At 41.5% G+C, this 21,563-nt stretch overlaps 1 protein-coding gene across 1 annotated transcript in view; it reads left to right on the forward strand.

The window, feature by feature from the left end:
- Positions 1-3,115: 3,115 nt before the first annotated feature.
- Positions 3,116-21,563, forward strand: part of CLCN1 (chloride voltage-gated channel 1) — a 56,617-nt gene continuing 38,169 nt past the window's right edge. Inside the window, exon 1 of the mRNA XM_085068112.1 lies at positions 3,116-3,375. Within this exon, the coding sequence (XP_084924238.1) occupies positions 3,325-3,375 (51 nt within the window). The 5' untranslated portion in view covers positions 3,116-3,324. The remainder of the gene's footprint in view (positions 3,376-21,563) is intronic.

Below are 21,563 nucleotides of genomic sequence, written 5' to 3' on the forward strand. Positions count from 1 at the left end.
TTATTAAAAATACCAAATTCTGATGTGGGAAATCTAGCACTGATATTAGCACTGTAATTACCAACATCTATCTACCCGTGCAGGAAGTGATTTTCGTCATTCAGAAGATGAAGTAAACAAGATATTTGGATTTTCATAGGTAAGTTCTGAGCTATTAACATAGTTTAAGGAATTTTAATAGCTGGGATAGCAGGGCAGTGTTAACGGGTTTGCATTTTGTCTTGAAACCAGAATAAAGTCAAAGGTTTTGTTTGAGATGAGAAGTGAAAACAGTAAACCCAATGTAAACAAGGTATTTTAAAAATATTGAGATGCATGAGAACCATATTTATTAACAGAAAAATTCAGCAAATTAATACAACTTTAATTCTAAGCTGATTTAGTTTCCCTATTTGTGATTGTTAATAGATAATCAAAGGCTTTGATTTTGTAAAATAGTTATTGGTCCCCTTAAGAATTAGGATGTTCAGAGTGGTATTGAAAGAGACCATATGTTTCCAAAACTTCAAAAGGTTTGGCTACACATCTATAAAACATCGCATAAAATAAAATTTATGCAGTCTGAGACTCCTAACATTCACTGTACCTGTGTTGTATAATTTGTTCTTACACTTCAGGGTAAGAACATGAGAATTCTTCACTACATCACAACACTAAATTATTAAGTTAGGAGAAAGAAATGAAAGAAGATGCTGTTATGTAATAGATTATGTCATTAGCATATGCATACAGAGAACAGTTTCTTTAAAAGGAAGGGAATGAAATGGAACTCTCCAGAGAAGTTACAATCAACTGTTGTCACAGGATCAGCAGCCTTGGTGAGTCTGTTTCACTAGGAATGAGTGCTATGTCCTACTCAGTGCAATTTGGTCTGCTGTTGCTGATTTTGCCACTTCTCATAGGATTATATTTTCTTAAATTTTGATATTCTTTTGTTTCCATTCATGTGCATTTGGTACTTGTTTATGCTATGTATAACTTCATCTTCAGACTGTATTTTTGCATAAACTGTTTTGCCTGCATGCACAAATTCTTAAGATGACATCTGTGTAATTTACTACATCTTTCAAGGAACTCAGAGTCACACTCAGATTTCTCTAATTTAGAGAAGTAACAAATTGTTGAGGTTCAGGCTGATTTTTTAAATATTTTTATTTTCCTTTGGCACTCCTAAAATTTTTGATTTGCAGCTGCAAAATAAGGAGGAATGGCAATGCCTCCCATAGAAGCCATGCTTTGACAAAGGAAAGGTTGTGTTGATAAAATATTTGGATTTGGATTTGTTATATACAGGTGGTAAAGAAAAACACAAACTTACTAGCTGTTGGTATTCGGTCACTTGTAAAGTTACTTAAAGGGTGAAAGGAAAAGGTCACATTGATCATAGGCTTAAATTTTCTAAATGGATTCACACAGAAATAAACAGTCAAGGAATTTTATAAATTGCCACTGCCTCTTGCAAGTCTGGCTTGGGTATTCCTCCTGCCCAGCCCAGAAATCTGGTGTCATGCCTTAGCAGCTGCACGCAGGACATGTTCTGTTCTCATCCTAGAGGCTGAAGCAGACACTCTTCCACTACTGTTGCTGAGATCACAAACCTGGGGTGCCAACAGCCCTGGTGTGACTCCAGTCACTAGTGCCAAGTCCCCTCACGTAGCTCTGACCTGTAGCACTCAGGGCACCTGTTGAGATGGTCCAGAGAGCCGTGGCTGCTCCAGCTACTGATGCTGAGACTGCAGACATTTGGTCTTTTGCATGATCCCTGCTCCCCATTGTCTCTGAGTTCTGGGTATCTGCATAATTTTATTTGTGCCTTCCCATCTTCTGCATTGAAAAGCTCCTTGACTGGATAACCTTAATAAAGGAGACATTTTCACTTTCACATACTCTTATATAACTTATTTAATGGGAGAAACAGCTTAGGAAGTCATGATGTTGCTCTAAGTACCTGTTTTGCTCGATAGAGAATTTTTCTTTTTCCCTCAATGAAAAGCTTTACAGATAGCAGATGAAAAAAAAAAGAGCAGTTGTCTGTTAAAAGAACTGTGGCCTATATTATCTGCTCCATTCCCCACAAACTTCTGTGCTTGCTGCCTCAGGGTACAGCAGACAGTAGCTGTGACTCAGCTGAGGACGTAGCTGTTACCACAGCTGCTCAGTGCTCTGTTTCTCAAGGCAGTAATCCACAGCAGCCCTCTGATTTAGTCCTTTCTACACTATTGCTTCCTCCTTGCTTTTCTTGTGGCAAAGGCCCATGACGCATAGAAGGGCAGGAGTTAGGACCTCCCTACTTTGCATCCCTACAGATTTCCAGGATCTTCAACAGCCGACAAACCCTTCCTGACTCTGCTGGTGAGCAGCTTTAACAAGTTTTAGGTATGAGAAATTTGGTTAAGGCACAAACTGACACCCAGGAGGCTCCATCTGAACATCAGGAAACACATTTTTACCATGAGGGTGCCTGAGGAGGTTGCTCTGGGAGGTTGCAAAGTCTCCATCCTCAGAGATACTCAAAAGCCATCTGGACATGGCCCCAAGCAACTGGTTCTAGGGGGCTGGGGTTGAGCAGGGAAATTGGGCCTGATGACTTCCAGAGCTCCCTTCCACCATCAGCTGTTCTGTGATTCTGGATGGAAAAGTTACTGAGTGTTAGTTATGCCAGTGGGTGAAGGTTCATGAAGGTATGAAGACTGTGAAGAAGGCTGTTGAGTTGTGGTGAGGTAACCAGAAATAATGGGTATCCTTGAAGAAAAATTGTGTTAAATGTGAGGACAGCATAACAGTAATTTGTAAGAGGAGCAATCTTCCAAGGCCTGCTAGAACTTGCCCTCTCAGATGCTGATACTTCACAAAATTGTCCCTGAAATAGGTTGTAGGAAAAATCTTCCTCAGGCTGCAGGATGATTCTCTTGTCTCTAATTTTGGTAATTTGTTATTTCCATCATTTTCTTCCTTAGTTTCTGCCACCAGTACTGATTCTTTCCATGGTCCCCCACCCTTTCCAAATGGAGTGAAGAATGACACTGCCTGAGAGAGGAGGAGGAGGAAACGTTACCTCCTGTTAATTTACTGAGCTGTCCCATTGCCAGGACAGCAGAGCGAGATTAAAGCAGGGAAGCAGACAGAACAGGAGGGGGCAGGGAGTCTCTGGTTACACTCTCCCTCTCTGTCTTTCCCTCACCAGTAACCTTCCCTCTCAGGGTGCTCTGAGGGATTTTAGCTGAAGCCTTGTGCCTGTTTCACTCCATGATTTTGCTGGGGAGGGCAGACAGGAGGACATTGCCCTGAACAACCCCTACTCCACAGGACATTGCCTCTGGGGATATGACTGGGGATGCCTCTCCAACGAAAGCCTTCCGATACCAAGAAACTCTGGTGAGTACGATACCTGCGGCCGCACAGAATGTTTCCGAGGTGAGAGCTGGCTTCCCTCCTCTGCTTAAGGGGCTGAACACTTTCTTTGCCTACAAATATCCTTTCCTATTTGCATTGGACAAACTCTGTTGAGAGATCTGCCTGAGCACATGCTCCAATAGAGGCTTCCTTCAAGGCCATATTCTCCTTTTCTCAGTATGAAAATAGGAATCATTCCTAATCCTCATGGGTGACAAATTTACATCACCAGGTTAAAAAATGCTGGAGTGACTCAGAGCTGAGTCTGCAGAGCTGCACAGAAATATAACTGCTGGTTGTGAATGGGTTTCTCTTTTCCATACAACCACAGATAAGGCACTGAAACCATTCCCTGCCCTTCATTACAGCTCCCAGAAAATGTGGTTCGGATTCTGCCATAGTGGTGTTTACAGGTGCTGTGAGAGCATGGAGCATGTTGCTCTATGGCATCCCTTGGGAACATCCCAGTGAGGTCTTTCACTGCTTTGTTTTATAAGTACTTGGATGCAGACTTTGGGGCCATTTTCTGCTTTAGCTATTTTAAGGTGTTACTGCCAACTAGGAGAACTAAGATTCATTGCATCTCATGAGTCCTCACACCTTTCTGGACAAGTGGAGGTAGCAGCATGTACTGTGCCTAAACAGCCTCCTCCTTTGGTCTCTGAAGTGAGAATTAGCATCATAGGGTCCAGGTTGTCTAAGGAACAGCATGAATGAAATCCCAGCCTTTAAAAAGGCACAGTGGCCTGTTTGTACCTGAGCATGCAAAGCTTTGGTAGCAGTGTTTAGGGAGAAATAAGACTGTTGGGGCTGAAGAAAAAATTAAATCACATCTTCTCTGAGCTACTGCAAAGAAAGATGGAGACTTTTTTGCATGTTGCTCTCTGGCATCTGTTGGGCTCATCTGAGTAGGGTTTTGCAGTGTTTTGTTTTATAGGTATTTGGATGCAGGCTGTTGCCATACTTTCTGGTTTCTGTTTCTAGAGCACCTTGTTTATTAAGGAGAAGGTATGGTTGTCTTTGGGAGTAATAAGGTGAGGTGAAGAACTGGAGAGTAGCTTTCAGTCCAAAATTTTCTGCTGCTAAACACTGTTCATGTGTATGACACAGTGCCTTACAGGTGAATGAAGAACTCTATAATCTTTAGTGTGACCATATAGCCCTCTGTGGCTTAAATTGTGATTTCAAATCCAGACTTAAATAATTAATGTAAATATCTTAGTGTTCCATGTAGGCACATCACAAGCACATGCCCTCAGCTCAACAGTGTTTTATTAAGAACGCTATTTATCACATATCAAGTATTAACATTGCTGAAGGAGCCAATCAGTACAGTGGAAAGGCTGTATTAGGATATATTTAATCTCTGTTGGCCTGACTTTCTGCAGTCAAATATAAAAAAGGAACATCCTCAGTGTAAGGAGTGGGTAGCATCAACACTAGAGCATCGAAACTGAGCCTAACGTGAGACATAAAGGGATTGACATGACCTGTTTGTACTATAAACAAACAAGTAATGATTGCACGAGGTACTGAACTGTAAGGAAATACTGCAAACCCAAACAAAAGACGTGGTAAAGAAGAAAGCATGAGACAGCACAAGATACAGAAATAGCAAGTATGCTACTTGGATAAAATTGCTGTATTCCTTCTGCAACTGTAACAAAATCATGAAAGTCTACAATTTTCAGTTTTAGGTTCCTTAGTGTAGAACTAGACTAGTCAGAGTAAATAGACTAATGAGTGTTTTCTTGAATGCTTGTGGGAAGACATAGCTAGTATCAGGTTTCTTGAGTTCAAAGAGCATGATTTGTATAACTTGAGATAAGGCAAATCTTTGACAAAATATTTGTCCACTACCAAATAGCTATTTGTGAGAGGAAGAAAGGCAATGTATTGCATTATATTAATTTATTCATAAATTTATCTCAAATATTTCCATTGGGAGCTCTTTTAGGCTGCTGGACAGGGCAGGATTTTGTAACAAATTATATTTGTTTGATTCCTCCAGTACCTGCATAGGTAAATCCAAAATGATTCGTTCTTTATTGAATCCAAGTCACCCCCATCCCTGATAAGCTTTATGGTAAGGAGGCAGCAGTGCTATGACCTGTTTCATTCCAGATGACTCTAAAGTTAGGAATTCTTTGAGAATGACCATATATACTCAAGTCCTCAGGGATCATAAGCAGAGTATCAGCTAGTTACTGGAGCAGCAAGTTGCTGGATCTAATCCAGGCATTAGTGCAAAGAAGGCACTGAATCATTAATCTCAACTGAAGATAAATTATTTCTCAAAACAAGCAAAACGAAGAATATTTATGAGGATTAGGTAGCAAGTGAAAAAGGGACTGTAATTCTGGATGTTGTTGCCTCAAGTGGATACCAGACATTTTCAGGACTTGAGTATCTTAGCAATTTACACCTCAAAATGCTATCTTTAGGAACAGGCTCCTCTCAAGTATCAGCATTACATCTGTTCACTCCATGTGCTCAGTCATGTTAGTTGTTTCTTGTTTCGTGAGTGAACAGAAGCAGAGAGCACTTCTGAACTAATGCTGCATACATCACTTTTCAGACAAAAAGCAATCACTGCTCTCTGGGCATGCTGGTCAGTAGTGAAAGAGAGACAGTAGGTCATTGCCTGGCTCCAAAGACTGTAGGAATGACTGCTATTTTCCTCTGATTTGGAAAATCTGTTGCAGTGTCACAATCCACAGGCTAAGTCACTTATGAAGCCCTTATGCCTTGAGATGAGGAGAGATGGTAGATGAAGTAGCTGCTGGTCAGTCTTCAAGGTCACAAATCACCTACATGAGAGTGCTGATGAGTCAGATGCCATTTCTTGTCCTTAAATCCTTTCTACGACTGAAGTATCTCTGCTTATTTATAGAATGTGGCCACTTTATTAAGTTTTTCTGCTCCTGGCTCTTTTTTTTCCCATTTCAATAATTACTTGTAGCCATTTCTTTCCCAGGTGTTCATTGACTCCTTGTCACTTAACTCTTTTACCATTCCCGTGTTATACTCACATACCTTCTATTCACTCTTGACTTCTGCTGGGTCTCCTCAATTTGTTTCTCTGCTGTTCTTGCTCTCAGTATACATGAGGCCAAGTGTTAGGTTTCACAGCTGTGTTTTTCTCTGTGCCTTCCTCACATCACTGCCATTGGATTCTGTTCTAAAAATATCCCATGTGACCCTTTCCATGTGCTGTCCCAAGGCAGAGGGGGGATTCTCCACAGCTCCCCTCTCCTATTTTTCTTTTTGAAGATGTTGTCAATCACACACAAACTAATGTTAGAAGGCAGAAGAGACCTGGGGCACTGAGGTCATGAGAAATATCACTTCTGCAGGTTTGTATGGCCCATTCCAAAGCTGGAGAGGACAAAAGATGTAGATGAACATGGGGCTAAGTTGTACATGGCAAGATGTAGGCTGCTGACAATGACAATAGAAAAGAAATAAAGGAATTTTCCTTAGTCCATCTATGCATGAGAGAGATGGTCAGAGCTGCCCTACCTGTTTAAAAGATGGAGATAGGAATTTTTACTGTATTTTGCTGTGGCAATAAGCTCCACTGTGAGATGTAGCAGCTTCTTGAGGAAATTTTCTCATTTCCAGTTTGTATTGTTAGCAGGCCTGGTCTCCATAATTCTATTAAAAATTGAAGTTTGCCTGCCAGCATTTCAGTTTTGTTGCCATCAAAGCATAAAACCCAAAAATCACTGAAGGATCTAGAATGGAAGGGAACTCTGGAAGTATCTAGTCCAACACCCTGCTTGGTCCTTGTTTTCCCTTGTTGCAAGTCATGGCTGTTACCTCTTGCATCTTCCTTGTGCCTCCCTCAGGAGAGCCTGGCTCTGCCTTGTCTATACCCTCCCTCTGGGTAATGGCAGACAGCAAATAGATGCCCTCAGCCTCTTCTCTGAGGTGAATAAACCCTGCTCCTTCAGCCTATCCAGGCAAGACTTCCTGAGGTGACACCCACAGCTCTGCATCAGTGCTGTATGTTCCTGACCTAAATGCTTTTGCCGTGGAGAAGGTTTGGCTTAACAGTGGCACATGCAACAGAAATGATACCAAAGACTTTTCCTTGCCTGGCTGTTGCCCATGTTGTCCTTGTGCTGACCTATGGATGCAGTTGCAGCCCCACAGGAGCAGGTTGTGTGCAAACACCATACCTGGATAGCACCATCCTGGCAGAAAAGGTAAGGGGCCTTTTCTGCTACTTGCAGAGAAATTTTTTTTTTCACCCATTTCCAACATCATTCAGGTATTTGGCTCTGTTGTGAAGGTGTCCAGAATTACATGTTTTAATATGCTGTTTCCAAACAGCCCAAAGTGTCCAGGTACAAAGTGGAGCCCACACACATCAGGAGCTGGCTGGATATGAGTAGCATTGTCCCTTAGCACTGCAGTTGTTTATTCCTGAGAAAGCTGTCCCAACTCTAGCACAATAGCAGTAAGAACAGACTTCAGTGAGTTTTTCCAGCTACATGTCCCTTATTTATATGATATAAAATGTAATATTTTCCATTAATTGTACAGGCCTTCTGCCTAAAGAAATTCCAAGCGCTGGCAGCATGCCAACCAGTCTAAATTTTGCGATAGATCTTGTGCTGTAATAAGTAAAAAAACTTGCTCATGTGTAAATGGCATGTGCAGAGTATTCCACATTTGTGTGAAACCAAGTAGAGTAGCTGGATGCTGTAAGCTTTTTTTAATATGGACAAAGAAAACACATTATTTTTTTGACATCTGGTGTGTGCTACTTTGGCAATATAGCAGATTAAATTATTTCAGGCAAATATGGGGTGGGAGACATATGTGTGGAAAGACCATGTACTAGAATTCCTGACATTAAAAAAAGATAGACCTGTTGCTACTACAGTTCTCAACAATGGCAGTAGAGGTGCAACTGGAATAGAGAGTTTACTGCCCCAGCTGTACAGCAGGTGGCATACAAAGTATGGTAGATGAGAAATAATTCATCAATACAGGAAAGTATGGCAAATAAAATCCTCAAGGTAAAGTCGACTACTGTTGTGAATCTCCACAAAATCACAGCAGAGAATCTGGGCATGCTGAAGAGAAGCTGTCAGTAAACACTACATAAAAATGAGTTATTTTGTCAAAGTTTACTTTATAAAAGTAGCAGGAAGTTGCTGCTGTCAGTATTGATGGAACAGCTTCCACATACCTGTATGATACAATGGTCACTGTTAACTTGTTAATGCAGAGGCAGGAAAGACGAAAGTTTAATAATGTTGGGCACTACCTTATTAGAACCTGTTTATTTTAGGTGTTCATATTTACTATTAAGTGGCATGGAACTTCTTGGGTGAACGAGATTTCATTGCAGTTTCTTTGCACTGGAAGACATACAATGTTTTTGTACTTGTTAATCATACAATTCTCCACACTGAACACAGATGCAGCAAAGAGATTCTCCACAACTTGTGACTGCAACAAACACTTCAGTCTTTGGACGTTGATAAGGACATAGGCAGGGCTAAAGGATTTGCTCATGTTTTTAAAACTCAGACATTTATCTCTACAACAAATTCCTTGGTGAAGAAATTGATTCTTACTTTTTCCTAAAGGAGCCAAGTGGCTGTTTGGATTGACAATCATCCATTTCCACAACGTATTTGTAAAAGGTCATGGGTCAGGAATGTTTCCTATCATCTATCAGCATCAAGGGGGTGAGTCTAAAAGTACATAAAAATATAAAACACCTTCATATATGTGGAGTGCTATTGAGCGTGTGAGTGGCACCTACATCTTTTCAAAGGAAGTGATTACCTGAAGCTCTAAAAACTCTGACAAATTACATGCAGTGTGTTGTTTTCTGATTTGGTGTTGTGAGGAAACATTACCTTGTGCACCCCCAAGTTTTTCTCAGATTAAAGTCAGTCCAACTAGTCTTACCTGTGCATAATCTAGCATACACAACCTTTGATTGCATGTAAACTACTATAGTGACTATGGATGTCTATACCATGAGACTTGGAGTTACCCAGATCTCTGCTGGGACACAGAAGAGAAGAGAATTTGTCTGAAGACCAATCACAGAAAGTGACAAAGTATTTAACTGTGAGGAGGAGCATACTGCTTTTCACAGCAACAGAAAAATAACTATCCATTTTTCAGTAAGTGGTTAGCCTACGTAGGATTTGTAGGACTGATAACAGTCCTGCAAACAGATTTAGGAATTAGATGATGCTTTCTTCAGATAGCTGGAAGAGCTCATGTTCACAGTCCCTGGAAGCAACCTGCTGGAGCAGTAAGAGCAGGGCACAACCAATCCAGGAGGTTTCTGGAGTGCCTTGCCAACAAGTTCATAACAAGATAATCAAGGAGGCAGCAAGAGGAGGTGCTCTGCTGGACCTGATACTTACAAAGGAGGAAGGATTGGTTAGGGATGTGAACATCCAGGACAACCTCTGTATCTGAGGAGGGAGAAGGGCTCAAAACAAGACTGCAATCCTTGAGTTCAGGAGAGAAGTCTTTGACTCTTCAGGGATCTTCTTGGAATAATGCCATGGGAAGTGGCCCTGAAGGGAAAAGGGGTCGAGAGAGCTGGTTGATGTACAGGAATCATCTCCTCCAAGCTCAGGAATGATCCATCCTGATGAGCAGGAAGATGAAAAAAGGCAGTAGAAGGCCTGCAGGAATTAGGAAGGAGCTCCTGACTAAACAGGTGACCTGGGAGAAATCTAGGGACACCAGCCACACGTGCAAGGATGAGGTTAAGAAAACCAAAGCTCATCTGGGGTTTAATCTGGTGAGGAACATGAAGGGCAACAAGAAAGGCTTTTACAGGTGTATCAGCAGCAAGATGAAAGCAATGGAAAACAAGGTCCCTCTTCTAAAGAATCAGGGCAAGCTAATTCTAAAGAACTTGAAGAAGAGCAAGGACCCTCATTGGAGGAGGATGAGGTCAGGGAACATTTAAACAAACTGGGCATGCACAAATCCATGGAACCTGATGGAATGCACCCACAAGTGTGAGGTAGTTGATCAATCTCATTACAAGACCACTCTCTGTTATCTTTCAAAGGTCATAGGGATTCAGAGTAGTTACTGAATACTGAAAGGAAAAAAATGTAACTCCTAACTTCAAAAAGAGCAAGAAGTCCAGCAAACTTCAGGCTAGCCCACTTCACCTCAAATAATTCTGTTCACAAAGATGATAGAGCAATTCATCTTGGGAACCATTTCCAGACACAATAAAGAACAGAAGGATGATTGGGAGTAGCTAGCATGGAATTGAGAAGGGAAAATCGCACTCAACCAACATACAGCCTTCAGTGATCAGATGAGACAGCTTGGTGGATGAAGGAGGAGCAGCGGATTATGTTAATCTTTACTTTAGCAATGCTTTTGTCTCCCACCACATTCTCAGACTAAGCTAATTAAGTACAGGCTGGACAGGTGGATCTCAGGGTGGTTTGAAAACTGGCTGAACTGCAGGGCTCAAAACATTGTGATCAGCAGCACATCCTTTCACTTAGCTGCAATGAGGCTATACCTGGAGTCCTGGGTCCAGATCTGAGCTCCCCTGTTCATAAAACATATGGAGCTACTGGAGAGAGTTCTGCAAAAGGCCACAAAGATGATGAAAGGACTGGAGCACCTCAGATCTGAGGAAAGGTGGAAAGAGCTGGGATTGTTTCGTGAAGGCTCAGAGGAGGTCTTGTCATCTGAAGGAATACTGAAGATTATGGAACCATTCTCTTCTCAGTGGTGCCCAGTCACAGGACAAATGGAATGGGCACAAACTGAAACATGGGAATTTCTGTCTGAACATAAAGAGGCTTTTGCACGACTGAGCACAGTCACAGGCTTGCCTGGAGTGGTTGTTGCCTCCTTGGAGACATCCAAAAGCTGTGTGGACACAGCCTAAGGCAGATTTCTTCTGCTGACACTGCTTGAACATGGTATTGGACAAGACAGCGGGTGTCCCATCCAAAGCTCAAATATTCTGGAATTCTGTAATTAACTAATGTACTCAGAGGAACAGCAGTGCAAGTTATCTCCTGGTCTACAAGATTATTGTCTTCTAAAAATGAAACAGAATGTATTTTTAATTCCTTGTCTGTAATGAACTCTCTTATCTACCCTTGTTGTTAAATTACTCACACAAAACTGTCATTTACTTCTATTACAGAAAAGCAAATTAAAACTGTTTGCTTGCATCTAAATTCCAAGGAGTTGTGACTTCAATAGAACAAGACTCTACCTCCTGAGATACAGACAAATTAACCTTCTCAGTTAATTTTCTTCATATTGTTCAATACTTTATTTGTGTCTAGATCTCATTGCTCTTTCCAGCCTGGGAAGTTCAAGTCCACTTAACTGCTCCTTATACAGCAACTATTCCATAATTTGACCGTCCTCTGAAGCTCTTCAAGTTCTGCTGTATTCTTTTTGAGACTAGAGGAAGCAGAAAGGCAAATATTACTCAGAGGTACATGCATATTGTATTTAATTGGGTATTATTTTCTTACTTCTTAACCACAGTTCCAAATAAATGCTAAGAAAGTTATTATGACCATTCTATGTAACCCCAAGATCTTATTCTTACACAGCAAGAACTTAAATAGTTGAATGATTCTCAGGTAAGCAAAGCTAGAATGTCTGTTCCTCTTAAATCACTTTAGATTTATTGTGACTCTTTAATTTGTAATTTTATTTCTCAATCATCCTGTTAAAGCCCTGTACAAGTCTTCAGTCAGTATGTTTGTATTCCTCTGAGTAACTTACGAACACCCTGTGAGCTCTTACCCAGAGCAGAGAGGTATTTGATATAAATTCTGCTTGGCAACAACTTTGTTATCAGAGGTAGAAGACGTGGTACTGAAGGCAGGCTGCTTTTAGTTCCCATTCCATATAGAAAGAGGGCATGTTGGAAACCTCATTTCCATTGGTTTGAAGTCCATAATGCTACAGGCTCAAAGGGCAAAATAACTGCAGGTTCACCTTGGCTTTCCAGGAATGGTAAAGGCAAAAGCAAGATCAAACACATGGCAGCTGTGCAACAGGATAGTGACAGAAGAAACGGTCAGCGTGGTGCAGGAACTTTATTCCAGAGGTACATGGAAATCTTACTCCTGGGAAGATGAAGCAAGGGCTAAGCAAATTTCTCTTGCCTACACATGTGTTTTAATGCTGCATGTGTGCATTTACATTGTGGCTGACATGATCTATTGATGGCCACACAAACAGCTTCGTACTTGAATGGTGCTTCCCTGACCTGCGGTGAACTTGCCCTGAGCACAACTCTGAGCAGTTAACTGCATGAAGACATGAATGTTTTCCATCAGTTTGCCTTTCACAATGCTCAGGACAGACATGTCAGAGCTGGTGCAAGGAAGGGAATATGACCATCTTTTCTTTATGCCGCTCACAGTTTTGGGATAGCTGTGAAGTTTGAGGCCATTGCTGAAAAATCTTAAATTTCTGTGTGTTCTCTCTTCTTTAACCTAGCTGTGTCTCAAAAGCAGTATCAACTACTCTTATGCCATGACCCCAGAAAAGTTCTTTCTTTTTTTCTTATAACAGCCTCATACCAAAAGATAAAAGACCAGACTTGACAGTTTGTCTGGAAATGTAGAACAAGGGAGACTAAGAAGGTCAGGGTCTGATGCATCACTGGCTTTTGATTAGGCAGGTGCACAGTGTGACAAGCAGCCTTTTCTGTGCAGAGCACAGCTATAGCATCTTGTTCTATCCTAACTAGTAGCCCCTCACTGCAAGCCCTCAGAAGGAGACAGAATACCTCCAAGAAGCAGTCCTTCCACATGGGACCTCTCTCTCCCCATTAGCTCTAGCCCTGAGCTGCCGTATGTCACCTTTATTCTCTACTTTTACTGTTGCATCACTGTGGGAAACCACTTGAATGCTCTGTGGCAAAGAGGTAGTGTAATAATAGTGTAATGGATTAACAGAATATGCTAAAATACTCTAGCACTCCCTTTCCAAATCCTTCCACAAAGATTTCTCACTCTTTCAGAACCTCTGGTGGTTTCTACTGACCTGGTGTTTGAACACAGATATTAAAGATGTTAATGCACCTCTAAGCAGATCTGAGTGCTCAGCAGCTGATTCAGTGCAATGATCATGTTCCCCAGCATACAGGAGGTCAAGAGAGGACAGGATTGTAATGACCAGCATGGAAAACTCAATATGAAATGGTATAGACAGATGTGTCTGTCCAAGTGGTCCTACCACAAAGTAAAGTCAGATTGTTGAAGATCTCCTGCATGAAGACAATGCATAACCCCCCTGCCCAAAGCAAAGAGAATACCCTGCCCCTACAGAGACCTCACCTCCATCCCATGGGATTTAATGATGGCATTTTGAGCAGTTTTATTTGGAGGGAGAGGGAAGGGTGTGAGGAACCTGTTGGCTGACAGTGGTGGTGCCACTGGTACCAGCTGTGCTTTCTAGCAGAAAGTTCTGTAGCCAGAGCTGTGGTCCCCATGGTACAGAGATACACCACAGCAACAGCCTCTGCATCCCTTTCCTCCTTGGTGAAGATGAGGTTGTAAGCTGCCATGGCAAGGGTCAGCTACATCTTGTTCCCAGAGCAATGAGTCTTCAGCAAGTGGCATAGTTTGTCCTTCAGCATGATGGGTCTGAGGAGCCTGCAGATTTGTGTGAGCTCATGGTCCCCATAGTGCCCAAAAAACAGTGGTCGGGGCATTTTTGTCCTTCTCCTCCTAAGTCAATGTCCCTAGCCCAGCCAGTGCAGTTGTCAGAGAGCAACAACTCTGATGCAAGAAAAAGCAGCAGAGGGAGCAGGACTTGAAACATTTCACAAGGTCCATCTGTGCTTTTTTTTGTTTATTAATTCCTGTCAAAATACGCTATAGACCTATGTGGAATAGAATCTGACTCTGATACAGACAGGAAAAATCTGATGTATATGCCAGACCAAGGGCAGTGCTTGAACAAGATACCACGAGTACTCTTGGGGATTATTGCTGATTCTGAACACCTAATAATGCAAGAAGAAGGCTGTGAGCAATGCTCTTTAGCAAACACAACATCCAAAAATCTGTAATATCTCATAAAGAGTCTGAGTTTAGCAGCTCAGAGAAGGAATTTCAGTTCTCAACTGAAGTGGAAGTCAGAAAAGTTTCAACCATGTTTTCTCTGCACCTTCTTTTTCACTGGCCCGTTATCTCTCCACCATTCCTGTCCTGGGTCAATAGTTTCCAGTGTTGACCTACAGCCCCTTCCTGGACTCCTGTTCCAGGTTTAATATTTTTAGATGGCATGGACACTAAATGCCAGCCCTGGGACACAATGCCATTTATGGGGAACTTCCTGCACTTTCTTCTGCTGATTTATCTTGTCCTGGGCTTGATACGCTAGGCTACTTGTCTCTGACATCGGGAGATTGTTTCCCCCCATGGCCCTGGGGTACTTCTTGCACCTTTTTTCCCTTGTGACAATCAAAATTGGCTCTTGCTGGTAGGTGTGCAGCAGCTCTAGTTTAGTAAGTTTGACAGAGAGAAGTCTTCCTGCAGTCTTCATGCCAAAGAGCAGCCCAGTACTCCAACCTAGATCAACATGTTTGATGCAGTTCTTTTTCTCTTCCTCCAAGATTTTCGTACAAGTCAAAGCAAAGGGCTGATAGAAGAGGGAGGGAGTCCAGTGAATGTCATGCTGACTCTCACTATCATCCCTGTATCCGCAGCCAGTGATAACAGCAAAGGTTATTGCTGCAGGGGAATTTCTTTGCCCTCATTTGTGATGGATTTATTATTCAGGCTGCCAAGAGAAATACTATCTTCCCTCTGTTTACCTTAGTCTTTATCTCATATTACCACCAGGGATTGTTTTATGGAAAACGGGCAAGACCCCTGCTGTGCTGGAGGGTTCAGTGGTTTTGTATGGGTATCTGAATTTAGATGGGGGGAGGAGAAGGAAAACAGGAAGCTTAGTCAAAACTTTGCAGGATTACTAGAATAACTGTCCTAGTAAATAAGGTATGTAAAAAATCTTCAATGATAGTGATAACACATCTGTGCTACAGCCCTTCTATTGACATCCTGTATCTCAGTTATCTGAGACAGGACAGGACAAAGTAGTACTGCCAACAACTACTGCTTGCCAACCATGGAGTTTGCGTAAGTAGTTCATAGCATTTGCTCTGATCATGGCAAAAGTTTGAGATATAAGCAAGACCCAATTGTTACTGAGAAAAGGTTAATGGTGGATTACATCTCTGCTTCAATCAGAAAAGACAGTCCCTTTCCTCATTTGTAGGTCTGTTCCTGATCTCTTTATTACTGACATTCACATGGCCATGCATCAGCTGGACTGGAGAGCTGAGCTGGCCGAAAATTAATTTTTTTGCTTGCATCAACCTTCTTGATCACTAGTTCCAGTACATAAAAAATTAGGACAGTCTTTTTCAACCATTCTGCTCCTCAAGTGCCCTAAATTAGGTAATGTGATTACTCTCTCATAGAGATGTATAGATCATAGGGCTTCAAAGAAGTTACTTTTCAGGCACTTGAAAGCTGAACATATATCAGGAAAATAAATTTTCTTGCATACCTCTAACCCTAGCCATGGCCTCCTTGAGATACTCTGTCGATACTCATGGTTCCTTCATCTTAACCAAACCCAGCTCAAACACACCACAAACATGTCCTTGAAACTTTACCAAATAATTCCCTTTGCAAGCCAGTTCCTCCTCCTAAACCTTTCAGCTATGGCCACACATCTTCCTACTTGGCCATGTTTTAGATAAAAGCATCTTTCTCCATTTGAAATTAGTAAAATCTGATTCAAACCCAGGAGCTGGTGGCAGGCCAGCTCTACACAGCTCATCACTGCACTTCCTTTCCACCCTTGTGATGTCAGTCAGGCTGTGTGTCATGGCATGAATGACAGATCTAATGGGCAATTATTCATCTGACCTGTGCAACAAGCAATCTACAGGGAGAAGGGGAAGAAAGGCACAAGCTGTAGATTCTCTGTGCTGGAATAATAACAAATTCACTAGCTTAGAGGCATCCTTAAGTTTTGATCATTAGAGATAAGTCTGTATTTCCTAGATGTTCCTTGGTCCTTTGCACTAAAAATGTCTTCAAGCTGATTACTTCAGAGAATGTTTGTGATGCAAAATTATTCTCCTAGAAAATAAGAAATCCACTGAATCCACTTCAATCAGTTAATTGAGTGTTTGCTAGTTCTCAGTGACTTTTGTTGCTTTTGGGTTCACAATCCAGTTGGAAAAAGTTTTCTTCTTCTCAGCAGCCTAATATTACTTTTTTGTAATTACTTATTTTTTCCTTTTGGTACTTGTATACACACTGTGCCTATTTGATTTGTTCTTGATTTATCCTAAGAAAAGACATTCACTTTTCTACCCCACCAGTAATACACCTCTTCATTTGGAAAGCCATTCAGCAGGTGAAAAGAAGAAATTATTTAATAGAAGCTACGGGGTGCTGTAGTGTAGAGAATCACCGAGGGAATTGAGGGCTGCAATTTAAGAAGAGGGGCAGCTGTAGGGGAGGAGGCATCCAAGCTGTGGAGATATGGAAACAATCTCCTAGGCAATAGAGTGTAAGCACAAAATTTTAGCAGCTCAGAAGGTCATCAACTTAATTGCAACCAAGGTCACAGTGGGTGAGGGAGAGTTGTGTATAGACTATATATTTATTTCTGTGCTTCCTGACTTACATGCTTTAAGTTTTCTCTATTTAAAAGAATCAAATAATCATATTTATATTCTTCTATAGGCTTTCTTGTTTTGAATTTTGAAGCCTGATGGTCTTTACCCGAGAGCTCACTGGGTTAGTCAGATCCTCTTTAAAGCTCTGAATGAGTTTGGTTCCATTTATAAAACCTAATATTGCTGTCTTCTCTTTCATCTGATTTTCTGTGTCTTGCTCCTGTTGCTGGGTTTAAGTTCTCTCTGGCTGTTATCTTTGCTCTCAGTTACAACCTGTGACCACACTGTGATGTAGGACAAGACAACCCCAAGTTAACAAGTAATTTACCTTAGGTGGCATCATCAACATGGATATGGTGCTCTGTGCAGACTGTCCCAGTTGGGTTGTTTCTGGAACTGGGACATAACTCTTCCCCTTTAAAGCTCATTTGGTTTTTGCCAAGTCATGGCATATCATATTGTCATATCATGTCATACTGCACTGCCATCATGCCTTGTCATGATCTGTTCAGGTTTCCTTCCAAATTCATCTATTCTAACATCTACTTCAGTGGCTCCTTCATGTCCTTGTGTTGCTGTAAGTATTTATCTGATGTCAGTTGTGAGATTTTTTTTCCCCAGTCTGCCTCTCTCTAGTTGAGTTATCAAAAGCTGATGATTCTCAAAATCTGCCCTGTTTCTGTCAATTCTGCTCTACTCAGTCTAGTATTAGTCAGTACATGTCCACTTGAATATCATCATATTATCTTGTTATTTCTCCATGATGAAAGCCCTTAAACTTTCTGGTCCTTTTACTTTTTACTGTGAATTCAACCCTTCTTTCAAGTGTCCTCTCAGGGTTCTCTGTCATTGTCTCTCCATATTCAGCCTGGCTTACTATGTGCCCCTGCACAGCTTAAATTTCTATCTTTTGCTACTCTTCAATCCTCAGTCCATGATCTATCTCTTTCTTTTACAATAAAAGCTGTCTTTTCTTCCAGTCTCCCTCCCTCTTCCTAACCCTTTTCACAGCATTCTTTCTCTCCCAAAGCTCTAATTGCCTCCTGTAGCTCTTTGAAGCCTCCATGGGTATCTTTTCTAATAAAATGTCCTAGTCAAGAGCTTTGTTCTCATCTAGAAGCCATAGCCTTATTTGACATCTACTGAAGTATTTTTTCTGCCTTTTTACTCTTTTTTGCTCCATCTGAAGCTATAGCTTGAGGTAAAATATGCTGGCTGTATCTTCTTCCTGTCCAGCATTTCATCCCCTCGTGCCCTTCTGTGCTTTGTCTCTTATTGCCTCTGTTTCTCTCTCAGAGACTGTTACTGTTAAGTAGTCATCCTTTTGTCACCTTTCCCCTCTTTTTCCTTTAAAACTCCCTTTTTCACCTTTACAGTTTCTTTTGTCCCACAGAATATCTTTTATATTATCTCCTTTGCAGACTTGTGGACCTCGTGGGCTGAGCTTTCTTAAGCACCAAATACTATTTTTGCTTTGTTCTTAAATTACTGTTTCTCTATTCTGCACACAGGGTTCTAAGCAGCAATAACTCTGCCTCAGCAAACTCCATTCCTGTCAGTCTGGGGTGGCAGAGGACTCTGCATCACCATCTGCTATAGTGTCTGTGTATGCAATATTGGTGGCAGCTGAAAAATAGACGTGGTGTTTTGCTCCGGAGGAGGCTGCAGTCTGCTGGTGGGCCATAAGGCTTGTGTACAGGGAGGTCATGAAGTGGTCTAGATCTTTCAGGATGAATCTGCTACAGAACAAACCAAAAAAAGCTCTGTCATAAACAAAAGTCTCAGAAGTTTGTATGATGTCTGATAAGTGTGTGGGCAGGGCACAGGGAACATTAAGATTGTCACTGTTGATTAATAGCACTGAGTTTTCAGGTGATAAATCTCCTGGGGCCAGGCCATGGGAGAAGTGCGAGTCTTCAGTAATCCTTCACCTCCTTCCCCCACAGCCTCTCAGAGCTTTCACTATAAAGGCAATAGGATGGGAAGGCTAGGAATTATATTTCTGCATCCTGAAAAGCATTCAGGAGAAGTAAATAAACTCAGAGAAAGGGAGACCTCCAAGAAAACTGGGAAGAGGATGGAGAAAAATAAATGGCTGACTTGAGAAGAGACCCATCTTGGGTGACAGTTCTTCCAACTTTTATTCTTTCCTTTATTTTCACTTAATACCCTAATTTGGACTATAGCTGTAGTTTCATATGTCACAAACAGATGAAAGACAAACAGATGTCCTTCTTGAAACAAACTTTGGAGTCCCAGTAGGGCTTGTAACATGCAAAGAAAAAAGAATGGTGTATGAGCAGGTTGTGTACCTTTCTTCTTGCATGCCGTAGGAAAGTCTAGAAACTTTTGTGATCTTTTTCAAGAGGTTGAAGTGCAACTGAGGAGTCAAGCCACATGTACAGGTCATCTGTGTTTGTGGCTAGTGCAAGACAGTTATGATATCTTCCTCTTATTTCTGCATCTCCCTCCAGCTCTGTGTTAATCTCCTGAGTCTGCTTGTAACCTCTGAAGCAAAAGCCACTGTATTGATGAGTCCTGGTGGAAGTGCAGAGCAAGACCTGGGAAATAAAAAGCAGGACAGAGGAGCAATAAAGAAAATATAGAAAGAAGAGCTGTGACAGGAAATTACAGGAAGAGTGATAGGGGAGATTTGACAGCAGTTGCTGGGCAGCAGCAGTGCAGAAAGGCAGATTTTTTCAGGATGTGGTCTGTATTCTGTGTTTATGGGACTCTGCAGATCTGAAAAATATGGAAAAGACTATGAGTAAAGCTGGAACTTTACCTTTCATTAGGTCAGCTGTGTCATCTAGAAAAAAATGGACAAGCTGTTAGGTCTACGAGTTCGTCTTAGAGTGTGAAACAGAAGCAGCATATCTCAGAGCAAATACATGTTGAGAGTAGCTGCTTTGAATATAACTAGACTAGTGTCAGTGAGGCTGGAGGCTGTGACAGTATTGGTACCTTGTGCAATAGCAGGGATTGTTAAAAATTTCCAGAGAGCTGACAAAGCACTTTCACCTCCTAGGGGAAAGAGGGAGACAGTTGATTTATAGGCTGAGTAGCATGGTAATATTAGTGTTCAGGACACAGGAAGTAATGTAACATAAATCTAGTATCTCTACAGATTGCATATATTTTGTCATGCGCTGAAATGGTGAATTTCAGTTCTCAGTCTCTTTCTTTCTAGACAATATCCGGGTACAGAGACATGATGCACCTTATATTTGAGGCAGAGACACTGTTTTATGAGAAGTGGGAATTAGTTGAATACTAGGTCCTTAGCTCCAGAAGAGCTAGGTCTTTCCTAGTGCATAGGTACCACACAGTGTTTGTTCAGGCTCAGCTGTGTAGTTATCACTCTACCATTCACTGGATGAGGTGTATTCACTGTGGGAAACAAGAGTGAGGGCTCAGGGGGGTTGTAGAATGTCTTCCTCAGGAGGATAGTACAGGCTTCTTGTTCAAGTAGCATCTGGAGTGAATGTTGGCCTTGGGGTTCTTCATGTTTTGTAGATAAGGTGAATGAGGCTGGGGCCAGTTTGGAAGCTGAGAGGGACAGTTCTTGGGAAAAGCCTTTCCAGGTAGACTCATCCTGGTTTAGGCTATTATTATATAATTATTTCCCACAGAAATTCCACAACAGTAGCATGCAAGACATGATTAGCTGGCAGTACAGGGTTCATTTTTATACTGCAGCAATTTCCAATGTGCCATTCTTGTGCCTCTTGAAAAACAAGAGCTTGAAGAGTGCACTTTGGGGTAAAGGTTCTCATTAATTTTCTGCAGTGGCTGTGATGAGTATTCTCCTCTGGCACATGTAATAGTAACTGAAGATCTGGTGCTGTATTGTATCTTTGATGTTTGCTGGGCCTAAACTGTGGTCAGTCTTTAGGCTTTCTATACATGATGCACCTTATATTTGAGACAGGGTTTTTTTTTTTTAATAGACTATATAGTATGTGCTATGCATGATTTTTTATATAAGCCACAGTGACATTGGTCTTCCAAAAGCACCTCAGTAAGTTGGGAGCAATTAATGCCTTTGTGATGGTAACATGTGAGGGTATCCAAATGTTTTTCCTCTGATCTCCTAGACACAGTCACTTAGAAACTCTTTTTTAAGGTGAGTCATTACAAGTTTTGTCCTACCTATGGGCCACAGTCTTCCTCCAGAAAATAGTGCTTGTTGACAGTAAAGTGAGTGCTGGGGAGAATGAAACAGGAGAGCCTGTAAATTTTGGGGCAGCACTGATATTGCTTTCATAAATATTCAGTGATTGCCTGGCTGCTATCAGTTGTGGGTTTTACAGACTAACATTATCCACATGGATATTAGTGTAAATGGATCTTAGCAGGAACATTAGAGAAGGTGGTTTATGGGGGAAATTAAGTGTGTCTTCCTCTTGGAGACTTTTTTTCTCCTTACTCTCAAGGACCATGCAGACTGAAAAAAAAAAAAAGC

Source organism: Lichenostomus cassidix, chromosome 1, assembly GCF_008360975.1.
Source record: "Lichenostomus cassidix isolate B80296 chromosome 1, HeHo_3.0, whole genome shotgun sequence".
NCBI classification, from domain to species: domain Eukaryota; kingdom Metazoa; phylum Chordata; class Aves; order Passeriformes; family Meliphagidae; genus Lichenostomus; species Lichenostomus cassidix.